Here is a 15,666-nt window from a genome sequence, read left to right as displayed (position 1 = left end):
AGGAGCCAAAGGGGCTATGAAAGACATAAAAGAGCCAGTCCTGCTGGAGAGCCCGAAGCCACCAGACAGAATTACCGAGGCAAGGAAGGTGAACAGTGGGGCTGCCTCTACTTCCTCCAGTTCCTGGAGGAGAGCTGTGACCCCAAGGGAAATCTGCTGCAGCACCCAAGGTTGGGGAGGATCCACTAGCTCTGTCCTTATCCATCCCAAGTCTGAGAACGCTAGCATGCTCCCTGGCCTGATCCAACTGGTGTTGAGATCCTGTGCAATCCTAGGTTGTGAGCTATGGTTACCCTTGGTCAAAACTGGTTACTCTTTAGGGCCGCATGACTGCCAGGGTATTTAAAGCGAAGGATTCTAGACTGGGGACTCCCTTGTGCTTAGGTGACTCACACTCCTTACCTTTTTGCTACCCTGAGGACCAAAATGCATCTCTTGAAGTGCCTCGGAGTACACTGAAAGCTGCCCTTGAGTGTCAAGAAAACTCTGCTAGACTAGTTCTGTGCTCCCCTCATGCAAAATTAGAAGCAAGGTTAGCATGCTGTGAATTTCTCTGCTAAGCTGGGTCAAAGCCTAAAGATGGGGCCTTCCATCTGGCCACTTTCTAAGTGTGACGCTCATTAAGTACACTTTGTCTTGGCCCCAAAGAAGGCTCAGGCTTGGTCTGAGGTGCGTTTGCATCCTTGAGCCATTCTTTTCATCTGTGGGTTCTACCTCAGCAAACTGTGCCCACCTACTTCCTAGAAAGCTCGGGTCACCCAGTGTTTTCAGACAGAAAAATGAGCAGCTTCTCAAAAAGTTCGTGATATCTGTCACAGCATTTCCACAGGTGAAATCTCTAATGGTTTCTCCTGTGGTGATTCACATATTACAAAACCAAATGTCAAACATTACAGCATCGTTTACCACAGATTCCTTCCAAAAAGTATGAGCAGCCATTATATGACAGAATTGCTACACAAAGCACATTACCTTTTTGTCAAATAAAAACAAACAAGCTAATTGAAAATAAAATTGAGAGAATCAGCAGGGGTGGTTTATATACACACAGCTGTGGGTTGAGGACTAATTTAATAAATTCTGAGAAATAATAAACCCTCTATTATATATAATGCTATAGCCTTCAATTTCATGTCTTGAAAGAAAAATTTAAAAATATACCTTGCAAATTATGTAGCATTTATTACTTACAAAACTATATCCAAACTTAACTTTTATAAAATGCCATTTTAATGGAATCAGTTACCAGCTAGTAGATCTGCCGATGCTGATGAACTAGAAACAGCCTGCGGTGCTGGTTGGGTTTCGGAAGCACTACTTCCAAATGCATCTATCCATTATCCATTATGCAGCAAGAAAGTAAGAGGGTCAAACAGTAAGTAACTAGGCAATTCAAATGTGAAATACATAGAAACATGCACAGACATAACACTCTGTATGGTGAGTCTGCCTCCTCGGTCTACGTGAAATGACCAAGTGAACCAAACCATGATGTAAGCAGTTTGTTTTATTTTATATCTTCGGATAGGGTCTTACTTTGCAGTTCCTGCTTGCTTTGGGACCCCTCCCCCAACTAAGAGGATGAAGGTGTGTGCCACCAGAGTCTTCTCTAAAGAGTACAGCCTTTCAAGAGAGTTCTAGAATATTTAAAAATTAGTGCCTTGATGGAAGATTAAAAGATATACTATTCAAATGAATGTTTCAAAGTGATTTTCGCCATTTGTTAAAAACAGGATTGATATTTTAAACTTTTTAAACAAAGGTAAAAACATAATTTTCTGATTTCCCATTTAAGCTTCTAAACATTTACTATGCCCAGTTCAGCAGCAGCTGCAGCAGATCTCCTTGTACCTAGGTGTCTGAGCACCTTCAGGAGTATCTTCCTTGTATCCTCATATATACTAGGATGCTCCAGCAACAATAGTTAGTCTGTGTGGCTACAATTTGCAAAGACGATGTTTTAGTCCAAAGACACTCACTCACTTTTATGGGTACCCATGATTCACTTCAGACCTGTCTCCTTCCTGCAAGTTTATGGCTAAGAAAGAACTTTAGATTTTTTCATGCACACAAATACAATCAATATAGTCCATGTATAGTTCTGCTTTCAAATACTATGCAAAGGAAGAACAGATACATTTAAACCCGAAAAACATCTCTGAGTTCTGTGGAAAGATTTAAAAACACTAAATTCAATGCAAATAAACTCCGTGGTGTTGAGTATGATGACATATGACTGGCTTGTTTTCAATTCCGAAGTACCCACTTCGTGTCTATATCGCTTTTAAGAATGTTTACGTAATCAACATATCAGGATCTTTGAGAAAACAGGTAGAGAGGAAACTCCAATTAAGTGATTAAAAATCAGGATGAAGAAAAAGGCTGAAAACAGGAAGACTTCACATGAAAAATGTTCTCGCTTTGTTAGGCCACACAAAGAAAAGCTGTAACAAACCAATGAAGATGAAAGGGATGATGGCAAAGAAATGAAAAAGGTCTGGACAACTTAAAGTTTACAAGCACGAGACAAAAGCAGCTTGAGAGTCAAAAGAAGCAAAAGAAACAGAATGAAAGAGGAGAATCTACTCAGAACAGAAATCACTCCAGATGGCTTAAGTGCGGAAGAAGGAGAGATACGCACCCCCGAAAAGGTCTAGCACACCCGAGGACTCCACCTTTGCTGGAGAGGCAGTGGTTGCAGGAGACGGCGCTGCAAATGTGTCCACTGCAGTGAAGAACACGGGAACATGCAAGTCACCCTTGGAACAATAAAACCCAGAACCCTGACAGTGGCCTCAGGATTTCAGTTACAGGAAGAGGGTGGGAAAACCTTAACAGTTTAGGAAAGCAAATGAAAGCGGACTCTTCAGTATTGAAGTTCCAATGGGAAACAGAATTTTTTCTTTGCCGACCTTATATTTGAAATTATTAACAACCCTCACCAGTTGACAATGGTCTGCAGAATGGGAATCTTCTCTTAAGTAAATTCTTAGTTTTAAAACACATAAGGCAAACCTATAGGGTATTGGATCATCATTCCCCACATGAGCCCCTGCCCCCACCCCATGCCCCTCCTGAGAGAGCTCTGAAGGCCTGACCTTGGCAAAGCACTCACCGGATAAGAGGTCAGCAGTGAGAGTACTCTCAGGCACCGGAGAGGCCCCTCGTGGTGGAGAGGAGAAAGCATCTTCCAAAAGTGAAAGAAACCAAAACCAAGTAGAAATAAGTAGCAGAAAGCTGAAACCAAAGTTACACATCTAACAAATGCATTATCACAGCAACTACAAAGGGCTTGACCAAGGATACATCTACAGAAACAAAGGACACATCTACAGAAACAGAGTTGAAGAAATGGTTGCTTTGGCTTTACCTGTACCAAACAGATCTATGCTAGGAGCTGCGTCTGGCTTAGGCGCTGCAGCAACTTCAGGAGCAGAATCAAACAAATCTAAGACCAAGAACACACAGGCCTTCACTCAGTCTGAAAAATCAAGCCTATAACAGCATCAATAGCCAGTTTTCTGAACGAGCATTTAGAGGAACGTTGGGTTAAGTAGCAAATGGTTTCTACAGAACCATTTACCTATAGCTTTCATGCATAAGAGTCATGAGTGCACTACAGGACCAGACTCAAGCCACCAGACGGGAGAAATTCAGTAACAACAACAAATTACCACCAAAGATATCTAGAGCAGGAGGAGCGGCGGCGGTGGTGGCGGCGGTGGTGGCAGCGGAGGTGGTGGCAGTGGTGGTAGCTGCAGTGGCGGTGGTGGTGGCAGCAGCGGTTGCCACAGCGGTGGGAGCAGGAGAAGGAGCAGTTGCGGGAACTGGAGGGGCTGTGCTAGCTGTAGGGGTAACTACAGGAGCGCTGGTCTCAGGTGGCTTCATTGCAAAGAGGTCCAGCTCAGGCGCAGCCTCTGCACTACCTTCAGATGGGGCAAAAGGGTCTTTTGGAGAGGAAAGTGGAGACACACACAGCATCAGTCAGGAAAAAGCAAGAGGCAGAGTTGTAACTACAGGTAAAAAGACACTTCACACACATTTACACGCTAGCTAGGCCTCAGCTACATAGGGTCAATATCTTATTAGCAAAAGTCAGCAATTAGGATGCTTTTCTAAAGAAAGAAGAAAATACAGTTGGTACCACAAATTGAATCTGAAATATTTTGTAGGGTGCTGTGAGATTAGTTTATAGTTTTGGTTCGGGGATCATGATCTTTTGTGCCCTCACCTAATCAAGTCAATTTGGTAGTTCTGAAGGTTCATTAAAACATGCCAATATATTTGAACTCAATATCATAAAAGAATGCAATTGAGGGGGAAAACATTAAGAGAGCATACTTGCACTGAGAAAAATTGTCAATCTTGAGGAATTGCCAATTTTGATAAGTATGCACTTCATCATCTTAATGTTTTAAGTGTTGGCATTATTTGTTCAGTTGTGATGAATGACAGTTTACACTAATAAGAAAATAAAATCAGGAAAAAAACATATGGCCATATCTAACTATGCAGGTTTCACATTAGGACAGAAAAACAACAGACTGGCTCATGTGTAAACCCACCATTTCCTGAGCATGCATCAAGAGCTGCAGCAACTGGGGTTGGGGTAGCTGGTGCGGCGGCCCCTTCGGATGCTGCAGGGGCCTCCCCAGGAGAAGCTGCAAAGGCATCTTGGGTGCAGTTTTTAAAGTAACAGAAATTAAAGGAATAAAAAGAGAAGAAAATATCGTAAAAGAACTGAGTTAGGTTGTGAAGAAAGCTCCCTTATACAACACGAATGTTTCCATGCACTGTTGGTAATCACAGAACATTATTCTTTGCGTGTCCCCTGGCAGCTAACATCCGAATGAAGGCATGCGGATACCACTGCAGACCATCAGGATCCAACAAGATTCTCATTGTATAAGGGTTCTAAAAAGCATGTTTTATGTTTCATTAGAAATTAATGGATGCAAAAATCAAAACACAAAATAACTTTACTATATAATTTAAGACATTAAACTTTCATGTCCAGATAATACCTCTTTGTTGAAACATTTTATACCTCTGACTTCTAGAAAATTCCAATGTCTTTTCTTTATACAAATAATATTAAATAGTTAATAGATATGTAAACTAATATTGCAAAGTTAAAACTAGCCTAGTGTAGAGAAAAAAACATACTATCAACATGAAAGGTTTAGAAGGAATTCACCAAAATTTTCACTAACCCTGGAAAGAATGGTTGGATACAAGAGAAACTCTTCTGAAAGAAACAACCAGTTAACCAAAATAGGGCATGATGCTTAATGTCTTTATTTCTACTCACATTTATTGTTTTCAAATATTATTATATTTTCTAGTTATTTGGAAAGTGATTCATTTCCAACAGATTAAAAATATAATTTCATGTTTTAAGACTGCAAGTGCATTATTTACAGAAGAAACCCTAATAACATACAGCTAGGCCCAACTTATGTTTTCTTTTTCTTGTTTTCAATGCTAGGGGTGGGACCCAGAACCTTGCATACTACATTCCCAGCCCTAAATATACACTGATGGCTGAGAGATGCAAATCATTCCCAGTGTCTGCCCAAGAGCGAACCGTATTACGTATTATATTACAGAGTTAATGCAAAAAGTTGCAAGAATGAAGGCGAAGCCTTCAGAGGATGGGATCAACCCACTTGTACCTGCCACTTGTCATCCCAAACCTGATTTCCTATAGTACCTACTGACGCGTCCTAGCAAACTGACCCTTGCTCCTTAAGAGGAACTGGACAACTATGAGAAACGTCACGCAGTATAGCTGCTTTCTCAGAGATTCATTCAGTGTGGAAAGCTTGAAGAAGTCCTGTGGTCAAGGTCCTTGCCTCTCAATTGAATGCAGCAAGTAACAAATATGCCTAGGCATAAAACTTTTAAGCAACATCTTGAGTCCTTATGTTTTGTGGAATAAAAAATGACATTACAAGAGACTCATTTGCGTTAAAAGTTCCTTGAGCAAAGCATGGTGACTCTCCAGGTGGTGGTGGTGCACGCCTTTAATCCCAGCACTTGGGAGGCAGAGGCAGGTGGAACTCTGTGAGCTCAAGGCCAGCCTGGTCTACAAGAGCTAGTTCCAGGACAGCCAGGGCTGTTTCACAAAGAAACCCTGTTCGAGAAACAACAACAACAAAAACACAAAACAACAACAACCAACACCAACAGAGCACACGTCCATTTGAACTGACCACTTCTCTCAACTATCCTGAGGGATAGGGGTAGGAACCATGTGAACAAACTGGAGAATCAGTGCAGACCCACTTTCCAGACAACTATAGTGGGCAGCGTGAAAACCCTAAGGGAGGCAGGGAGGCAGAGGGCAGGAGGGGGGAAGTGTTCCCAAAATCATGCCCCGGTTCAGGGATCTTTCCTTTCATGCCTAAGCATCCACAGCTGGGGCCAATGGCACCGAGAATCACAGAAACCACAAGAACAAATGACTAAATTTAACTTCTGTAACTATTTCACATGGTGCCTTTTATTATCTCCATTTTCTAAGAAGAGAACCAACGTTCAGAGATTTTAAGTGTTTTACCCACAAAAAAGTGATGTGAAGTAATATGTAACCTGATCTAGCCATCCCGAAATATTTAGATACCTCAGAGCCTCTTGCTGCACACGAAAATCTATGGAACTTACGTTTTTCAGCTGAAAAAATAACTTGGGTAATTTGATCAAGGCCATGCAGCCAGCAAGTGGTCGGGTCAGAATTTGGCCCATTTCTGCTGGCTGGAGCTTTGTGTGTTTGGCTGCTACAGTGAACGGTCACAAACCACACCCTGTCCACTATACTACTCATCGCTTCTAGAATAAATGTATTAGTAACAGGCTCCAGGAGATGCTTACAGCCTAGGCTCTTCCGGTCACTACCTACGCACACGCAAAGTCTGCACTAACAGCTACCTTCTAGGAGAGGTTTCCTTCTCCCCACCAGCCACATATCTCTTACTAAACACCAGCAACTTAACTGTTGACCCCCACCAAAGCCTCTCTTAAAGAGAAGAGGCTCTGCTGCCACCCATGTTATAAGCTTCTCTCAAATTCTCACCAAAATCTTTCCCAAAGACGTGAATGTAGGAAAGGGATTTTTTTCCAGTCTCTCCTCTGCTTCTATCACTTGGGTGCTAGGAATGAGTCTCGGGTCATCAGGTTTGGCAGAGGTACCTTCACCATGGGCCATCTCACTAGCCCCCAACCAGGATATTTTAAAAGAGCAATGCTGTTATTTATCAGTTATCTGTGGCTTGTATAAAAAACTTGAAGCACAACGTATCTTATCATTCTGTTCTGTAAGACAACAGAAAGCAGGCACTATTTCTTAAAAATTTGCCTTAAAAATGAAAGATTTAGTAAATTTAATATCAGAAAAGACAATATAAAACTTAAATGAACTACTAACATAGAATAATAAAACATTATATAGATATAAATTTGAATATTTCTTCCAAGCTCCCATTTCAAATGTACTAAAAGACATAGATTCTTAATGCTTATGTTTAATGTTTTAAACTTTGATGTTTAAAAATTTATATTTATGAAATGTGATAGCCATATTTTTCTTAAATTAAAACTTACTATACTTGTTTCTAGAGAAATCTATATTGCTAGAGACATCACATAGAAACTCATAAGAGTATCTCTGAGATAGAGGGCTTCCTATGTAGCTCAGGCTGGTACAGAAATTACTGCATAGCTCTGGTTGGCCTCAAGTTTGCTATTCTCTTCCAACAGCCTCCCCGGTGTGCCCACATATGACATTTTAAAGCTATTCAAACAAAATGTGGCTGGTACCCATGTTAGAGATCCCAAATATTTTAAGCTGGCCAATGAAATGCCGCAGAGATTAAGTTTAAGTCAAAGCTCTAAATGATTTGTTATAAACCAGGAAAGAACATGAAACAGATTAGGGGGGAATTACTGAAGACGATAAACGATGCCCTGGTGTACTCAGAGACCCAACTGCGGCAGACAGAGCTTTTCCAGATGTCTGCGGCCAGGAGACAGCTCACAGAGCGGAGCGGAGGAATAGACTATGTGAGGAAACCTGCAGAAGGGCTCATCCTCACGCATGTCCCTGCCTGGTGACAGAGGGGACAGAAGGGCTCATCCTCACGCATGTCCCTGCTGGTGACAGAGGGGGCAGAAGGGCTCATCCTCACGCATGTCCCTGCCTGGTGACAGAAGGACAGAAGGGCTCATCCTCACGCATGTCCCTGCCTGGTGACAGAGGGACAGAAGGGCTCATCCTCACGCATGTCCCTGCCTGGTGACAGAAGGGACAGAAGGGCTCATCCTCACGCATGTCCCTGCCTGGTGACAGAAGGGACAGAAGGGCTCATCCTCACGCATGTCCCTGCCTGGTGACAGAGGGACAGAAGGGCTCATCCTCACGCATGTCCCTGCCAGGTGACAGAGGGGACACTAATGAAGACACAGGGCTGCTGGTTCTTGGTATTTCATGATGTGACTCTGTAGTACCTCATCTTAAGACTTGTATTTAAAGGCAAACATAATGCCACAGTGAGAATATTTACAAAGATACAGATTTTTCTGCTTGACAGACACCAATCACAAATAGCATAACGGCTCAAACAGTATTTCAAAGAAATATCTTGGGCTTTATTATTCTGGAAAGCTGCAAAAAAAATGCTGCAGTACAAAACTTCTGTCCAACCTGATCAATTTTTCCATTGATCTTGCATGACAGACCACTCAGACTCAATGCGAGCAGTGGCGCTGGAGAGAGCAAGGGTGAAGGAGTTAATCTTAAACATTTAAGCTAAAACAACAACAAAAAATTTAATTTCAAAAGATTAGGGCAACACTGGCAAAGAGTACTGTTTTGAGTGGTTCCTGCTAGAGAAATGCTCAAGAGTCTGCGCTTCTCTGCTTTTTAAGAAATGTGTTTCTCTCTGTTGGCATGAAGACTCAGCAAGGTGACAGACAACTTCTTCGGCGAGACTGACAGAAATGCTGTGTCTAGCTACTACCACCTGTTTTGGACAGCTTCAGCATTGAGGGCACTGCATAGCCGAGTGGTATGTGTCTGAGTAAGTGCTCATGCCCAAGGGAATGCACTGATTCTGCCATCGCCCGCCAAACCTCTCCTGGCTTCAATATCACTTGCTTCCTTCAATTTCTTTACAATGTTTTGAAAGGGCCCTGGGAAATATGCTATATGGTAATGAAGAAACACAAAACTATAACGAGTCTACCACCCCTTGGATGTGTGTATGTGGTACACACACTTCTCTGAGTTTGCACAGTGGCTTTTCTCAGATTCAAGTATGTAGATGACCTGGCTTCTCATGCTCATTGTATCTGGGCGTATTGCGGGGAATTTTACTGGGTCAGAATTGGCATCTACATGAAAAGCATATTTCTAATCAATTCTTTCTGAGACTGACCTGTATTTGGTTTTAAGCAGCATGCCAAGTGCCACTTCAGATGGCCTTCAAAGTTCTAAAAATCAAGATGACCCTGCATCTTATTTGGACACAACAATCAAAAGTAGGTATACCAGCCAACTCTGACAAGCCATCCAAATTTTAATTCCTCACAATTGGTTTTTTTTGGGGGGGGGGTCTAAATGTTAAGAAATTATTTAGGCTAGGATTGCTCTCTCATGGTCTTCAAATGTTCCCCAGGCTGGTTCTAATCTGGCCCCAATGCCACACCTAAATGTGTCAGAAGCCTGCGATCACTCACTGAGGCCCTGCTGGGAGGGCCTGTGTGGGCCAGAGTCTGGCAGCAGTCAGATCCTGATGTAAGATCCGTGTGTTCAAAGGGCCACAGCTTCTGCTCTAAAGGTGCCAAAACTACAGGGAGAGAAGCTGATGACTTTAGCACAGTCAAATGTATACGAACCAACACTGGGAAAGTACTTACACCCTGCTATGTTTTTAGCATTGTGCAAAGCAATTCAAACGCCTTAAATCTCAGGTATGTCAGCCATCTTGAAAGGAGTCGAAGGAGCAGTGGTGTGACTGACTAACCTCCAAAGAGATCCACTTCGGTAGTGACAGCCGTCACGGTTGTGGTGGCTGAGGCAGAAGCTGAAGCTGCTTCAGTGGCTGCAGTAGGAGGGGAAGGTTCTGGTGCAAACGGGTCTGAAATCGGTGCTTCAGAGGGAGCAGAGGAAAGCGCAGCCAAGGAATCTGTATTTCACCAGAGACAGAGCAGAGGGGAGAGGAGGAAAAGACAGATAGACCAGACTCCTAAGGCCACAGGGAGACACTGCAGGTAGTGCTCCCAGGAGGAGCTAGGAAACATGGCTTTACTCACCCTCTCCCAAAAGGTCTATCCATGTCCACGTAGTGGCAGCATAGGAAGAAACAAGAGTTCCAGCTGAAACATCGGACCGTGCCAATGTGCAAGCAAGGCGAGGCTCAGGCTCACCGGAGCTTCCTGTGCCTCCCCAGGCCAGTTTTCATTGGAGCACAAACACATTACCAACTCTCAAACAGGAAAGGACCCTAGGCAATCCCCAGAACAACCTACCCAGGTTACAGATGGAAAAGCAGAGGGCGAGGGAGGTCAAGAGACTTAAATAACTTTGAAAAACCCAACCTATATCCCAAAGGATAAAGTTTCACCTTCATTATCCCCTGCACATCCCCGTCATTTGCTGTGACTGATGCTAATCTGTAATTGGCAGAATTCTGTTGCCTGTTCTTTTTTCTTTCCCATTTACCCTCACTCTCCAGCTTTAATTAAGACTGGGTTCCCTATGTATCCCACGCTGCTTTCTTATACAACTCAGACAACTGTCTAGGGGTGGCATTGACCACAGTGCCCCTCCCACATCAATCATTAATCCAGAAAGTGCCCCACAGACGTGCCCACAGGCACGATACCAAGTTTGCGCCAAGATGACAGAACGAACCATCGTGGCAGCTCTTTCTTAGTAACAGCGTCAGCGATTAGATAGTAAGAAACCACTATTTGTAAAGGATTAAAACCATAGACACAAATTAAAGTAGGAGAATTCAATACAGTTATAAGAGATACAAAATCAAAGGCCTTTTTTGCATTATAAAAATGGCTAGAAAATGTTCACTATAAGAAACAGAAGTTGAATATCGTAACAAAGAAACAGACATCCTTCGGTGAGCTACAACTGGCTATGGAGACTAAATGTGCTAGTTTGCTTAGAAGGCTTATCCATCCCTGGAACACATCAAGTGTTCCGTAAGGAAAGCTAGGAGTATGAACTTCAAAGCACCTGTAAACCTTCTCGTGTCTGGTGTGTGTATTCAGCACAGCCTACAGATGCAAACCCCAGATTTTCTTAACGTGGTAGGCAGTGGACCACAAAACCACTCGATTATAGCAAATATCCATGTGGAAAATATTAGTTCTATTATATCATAATGTTATTTTTCAAATGCTTGCTGGTTATTAATTCCAATATTAATAAAACCCTAGCTGCAATCTTATATTTCTCAAAAAGCAGAAGCTTTAAGTACTTATGAGAGGAAACTGAATGTTTTTCTAGTGAGATACACAGACTCACAGTCCCTCATTTATTTTTGCTTCTAAAACACAGATTTATTATGGCTAAAGGCGAATACTCTATTATGCAGGCAAAGGGTGATTTCAAAACATCCCTGTGTTTTTTTCTGTCAATGGGCTTATTATCAGTCTAATTAAAAAAATAAGTATATGTGTAATTTTAAACTAGAATTATTAAAACATGAATTTGCTGAAATTTTGTTGTCTTATACTAATATAAAAAATATTATCATTAAAATGTGTCTCCAGAAACGGAAATGTGTCGATATCTATCACCCTATGAAGAATTCATGGACCTCTGAAGTGGTCTTCATCTTTGCATATTGAAATCCTTTCTAAAGGTCAGATAAGAATGCTCAAATAAGCTTCTGAGTTCACCTTTTATTGTCTAGTTATATAAAATTAAAAGCCTACAATATTCAAAAGCAGTTGTGGCTTAATGTTAGGAAATAAGACTGGGAAATTGATTTTATACTTTACACATGACTAAGTACGAGGCAAACACATCACATCTATAACGAAACATCGTCCTCAACTCCAGCAGACTTCTCTTTCCTACTTCATTTCGCAAGCCTCTTAAGTTTCATTATTTTTATTAGAACTTGAGAATTACTTATCAATGAATCTCCCCCTCAGCTTTTCTGTTGCTAATGAACGCTGCAGTTCTGGCTGTCTGAGACACAGATACTGCCTAAGTAGGCAGGCAGGCCGACTCCAAGGCCTTCCCAGCCTACTAAGTAAGGTCTTGGCATTTGGTAATGAGATGCGTTCCCTCTAGTGGGGAAGGTTAGAAAAAGAAATCACTTCAAGGGCAATGGTGAAGGTCACCAAATGGTTCTAGCCTTAAAAGGTGTGAACACAATATTGAGACCCTGTAGACACCAGGAAGCTAGAAAGAGGCCATTGTGTGTACAGTGTGTTGTAGGAAATAGGGGGAGGGGGAGCCCTGGAGATTAGATAGCTCTGAATAGGGAGAGGGTGGTGGGAAGGGGAGATGAGAGGACTAGGTGGAGGGTTAACCTGAAAAATAAGAGGTATGAGAAGCCATATGGAAACCTATTATTTTTTTTTATTGGAAACCTATTATCTTGTAATCGAATTTTAAAAATATAATTTACTTTCTAAAAAAGAGTTTGAAGAGAAATGAGCTGCACGGCTGGGAAAAGCTGGTACCGGGTGGACCGTCTCCTGACGCGCTGTTGTTAGTCAAGGAGGCCACAGAGGCCCTCCATACCACACAGCCTCTGGCAATCTCTTTGATTTTCTACCAGGATTAGTCAATAAGACCCCACTGCTAAAGATACAATATATCTTGGTTGCATGACATAAACAAATCAGGCTGGAACTGAGTTGTAAGATTCCTCCCTGCTGGCTAGATTCTGTAGTCCTGGAAGGTTCTAGATTAGCAGCTGGAGGAGAAAAACCATCAAAGAGACTTACCCAGGCAATGTGCCAGGCAAGAAGCAACGAAATGTGCATTAGTGGCCCTACTGTTATGAGGGTAACCAGCTGCCCTCTGTTAGGACTTAAGGCTCACTCCCCAGAAGGGAATCTATGCCTAGTACTGCAGAGTTCATAAAAAATGCAAACCAGAGCAGAACATGGGCCTCCAGGGAAATGGAATACCACTGTTTAGTTGAGTTGCTACAGAATAAAATTGCCTTATAAATATTTTTGTAATATGTTTATACCATAGACAAACGGCACTCTCAGCCTTAATGACAGAAGCCTCTCTTTCAGGTGAATGGGGGTCAGTGCACTGGCTCATGGCTATACAGGTACTGGGAATAAGTACCAGATGAGTACTTAGCCCTGAAGTATCCATTGTGTCCACTTTAAGGTGTAGGGGACATTGTGGGAAAGAGGGTGAGAAGACAGCAGGGTTTGAAACGCCGCCATCAGGCATACTAAGCCACTGCACAGCAGCCGTGAATGCCAGCATCGGGTCTGTGTAGTGGTGTATCCCTCAACAGTGCTGCACTGGAGGAAGGGCTCAGGGGGCCTTACTCCTCAATGCTAAACTATTTGCTATCGATAGATTAGGGAGAGGGGGCTTACTGCTTTCAGTCGTTTACTCTCTGGTGACCCCAGCAGATTCTAATGCATAGTTCCAATCTAATACTCGTATGGATGGAGCCAATTTAACTAAAGGAGTCACAAAGCTAAACCAAAGCCATGAACCTGGGAAAAGGATTGGTTGGGATGGGGAAGTCACTGACAGGACAACTTGACACAAGGGTTATCACAGAAAAGGGAATCTTAAATGAGAAAATGCCTTCATCGGATTGGCTTATAGGCAAGCACATAATCATTTTCATGTGTGGGAGGACCCACTGTAGGTGGTGACACCCTTGGGCAAGCAGTCTTGGGTGCTATAAGAAAGCAGGCTGATCAAGCCAGCAAGCAGTGTTCTTTCGCAGCTTCCTGCTTCCAGATTCCTGCCTTGGCTTGCCTTTATATTGGACTGTAAGGTAAGGTGTAAGATGAAGTCAAGTTGCTTTTGGTCCCGGTGTTTTATCACAGCAATAAAAAGTGAACTAAGAGAGATAGGAAGGAGGTAAGAATGGGGTCGGGGTGGTAATCAGATTACGTATATGAAACTGTCAAAGAACAGAATTAAATAATGAAAGTATGAACACATATTGACTTAAATATATGACAGAATTAAAAAAATAACACATTCATGCAATATTCAGAAGTCTTATATAACCCAACAAATTTATAACTAAAACCATTTTTTTTGTCACAAACGTTTTATTAGGTATGAATTTCATGGCTGAGAAAGATCTGACTTGAGGATATGGATCTGAAAAGTTATCAAACAGGAAAACAGTACGTTGTATGAATGAAATCATCATCAGCCAACCAAAAGAACGCACTTAAAAGCTAAAGCTCAGAACACATGAGTGCTTGCAGGAAGAAAGTCCTCATGCAGGCTCCTCAGTCACAGTTGCTTCCTCAGCCGAAAGGCAGTAGTAAAGTTAGGTGAAGTTTAAGGAGCAGATTTAAACATTTAAAAGCTATAGTCTTAGCAGCTGACTATTCAGTACAGGAGAATGTTTAAATGTTTAAAATGTTCACATTTATTGCTGTCGACTTGAGTTCTGAGCTGTTTATTGTTCTTTAATTTTGTTACCAGATTGTGGGTAATAAGATGAAGAGATTACAAAGACCCGAGGATGGGTAGACTCAGGGAGAAGGGGCAACAAGTGCCAGTGGAGGAGCCAGGAGGCGCCTCCTGCCTGGATGTTCAATTTCTGCCATCTGATCCACATACTGCGCTGCTCACACAGAATCCTCCCCTGGGCTTCTCCACAGTGCAATCAATATGGTTAGGATGTCTGGCCACTGGCTTTGCAACAGCACAGCTAACGTACCGCGCAGCCTCAACATTCCTAGAGAGAAAGCTCCCGCCAGAATGCGCTTCTGGTGTGATACTGAACCGCTTTTAATAGGCCCACCCAGCAACAACTTATTATCTAGGGCAATGGAACTTCATTTGACTTTGTTACTTACTGTTAATTAAGGACACTGATTCTGAAATTTTATATGCTTAAGTTATTCCCAGTATGGTACACAGTCTCTCCATCTGCTGCCTGGATATCCAGATGCAGAACCCTTTGCTCCGTCCCTAGAACCATGTCTGCCTGTACTCCACCATACTGACCGCCAGAATAATAGCGGACTAAACCTCTGAAACTGTAAGCCGGCACCAGTGAAATGGTTTCCTTTCTAAGAGTTGCCATGGTGTCTCTTCACAGCAACAGAAACCCTGGCTAAGACATTATACAAATCCCTATCAATCTCTGGTTCCTCAAATCCTGCAGACTAGCTTTATCATCTGCCAGTGTTTCTCTTTCTGAGTGACTGAGTTTTCCGTGTCGCTTTCACGTTGTGTCATATCTTAAACTTATTGCTAGTTTGCTGTTGTAGAGCATAACACAATTATTTTAATTTTACTTTATCTTAAATGATTTTAATCAAATGTTTATGAAAAGCTGTTTTTTTTTTTCTGAGACTAATGAATCCCCTGGAATTGAAATGCCTAGCTGTGCTTCCTCTCTGCCAGCCAGTGTAGGCTAGACCTTTTCTGATACAAACAGAGGCATGGTAGATTTTAACTCC

General features: G+C 42.3%; 1 protein-coding gene across 18 annotated transcripts in view; it reads right to left on the bottom strand.

Annotated features, from left to right (window-relative positions):
• The window catches only part of Snap91 (synaptosome associated protein 91), a 110,808-nt gene that overhangs the window by 17,980 nt on the left and 77,162 nt on the right, over nt 1-15,666 (bottom strand). For 7 of the 18 annotated variants that reach the window (XR_012909975.1, XR_012909978.1, XR_012909977.1 and 4 more), the window contains exons 14-20: nt 10,023-10,184; nt 4,566-4,673; nt 3,675-3,947; nt 3,371-3,448; nt 3,116-3,187; nt 2,642-2,725; nt 1,247-1,330 (exon numbers count right to left, since the gene is read on the bottom strand). The exons of 1 other annotated variant lie outside the window; for it this stretch is intronic. Coding sequence is in view for 7 of the 17 variants with exons in the window: in XM_075965062.1 (XP_075821177.1) it covers nt 1,247-1,330; nt 2,642-2,725; nt 3,116-3,187; nt 3,371-3,448; nt 3,675-3,947; nt 4,566-4,673; nt 10,023-10,184; nt 10,312-10,326 (876 nt within the window). In the remaining 10 variants the exon portion in view is untranslated. Of the gene's footprint in view, nt 1-1,246; nt 1,331-2,641; nt 2,726-3,115; nt 3,188-3,370; nt 3,449-3,674; nt 3,948-4,565; nt 4,674-10,022; nt 10,185-10,311; nt 10,327-15,666 lie in introns of all 18 variants that reach the window. 10 more of the 18 variants (XM_075965062.1, XM_075965061.1, XM_075965064.1 and 7 more) reach the window with 3 other exon arrangements.

The sequence above is a fragment of the Microtus pennsylvanicus genome, chromosome 3 (genome assembly GCF_037038515.1).
Source record: "Microtus pennsylvanicus isolate mMicPen1 chromosome 3, mMicPen1.hap1, whole genome shotgun sequence".
NCBI classification, from domain to species: Eukaryota; Metazoa; Chordata; class Mammalia; order Rodentia; family Cricetidae; genus Microtus; species Microtus pennsylvanicus.
This window is presented reverse-complemented; position numbering and strand designations above follow the sequence as displayed.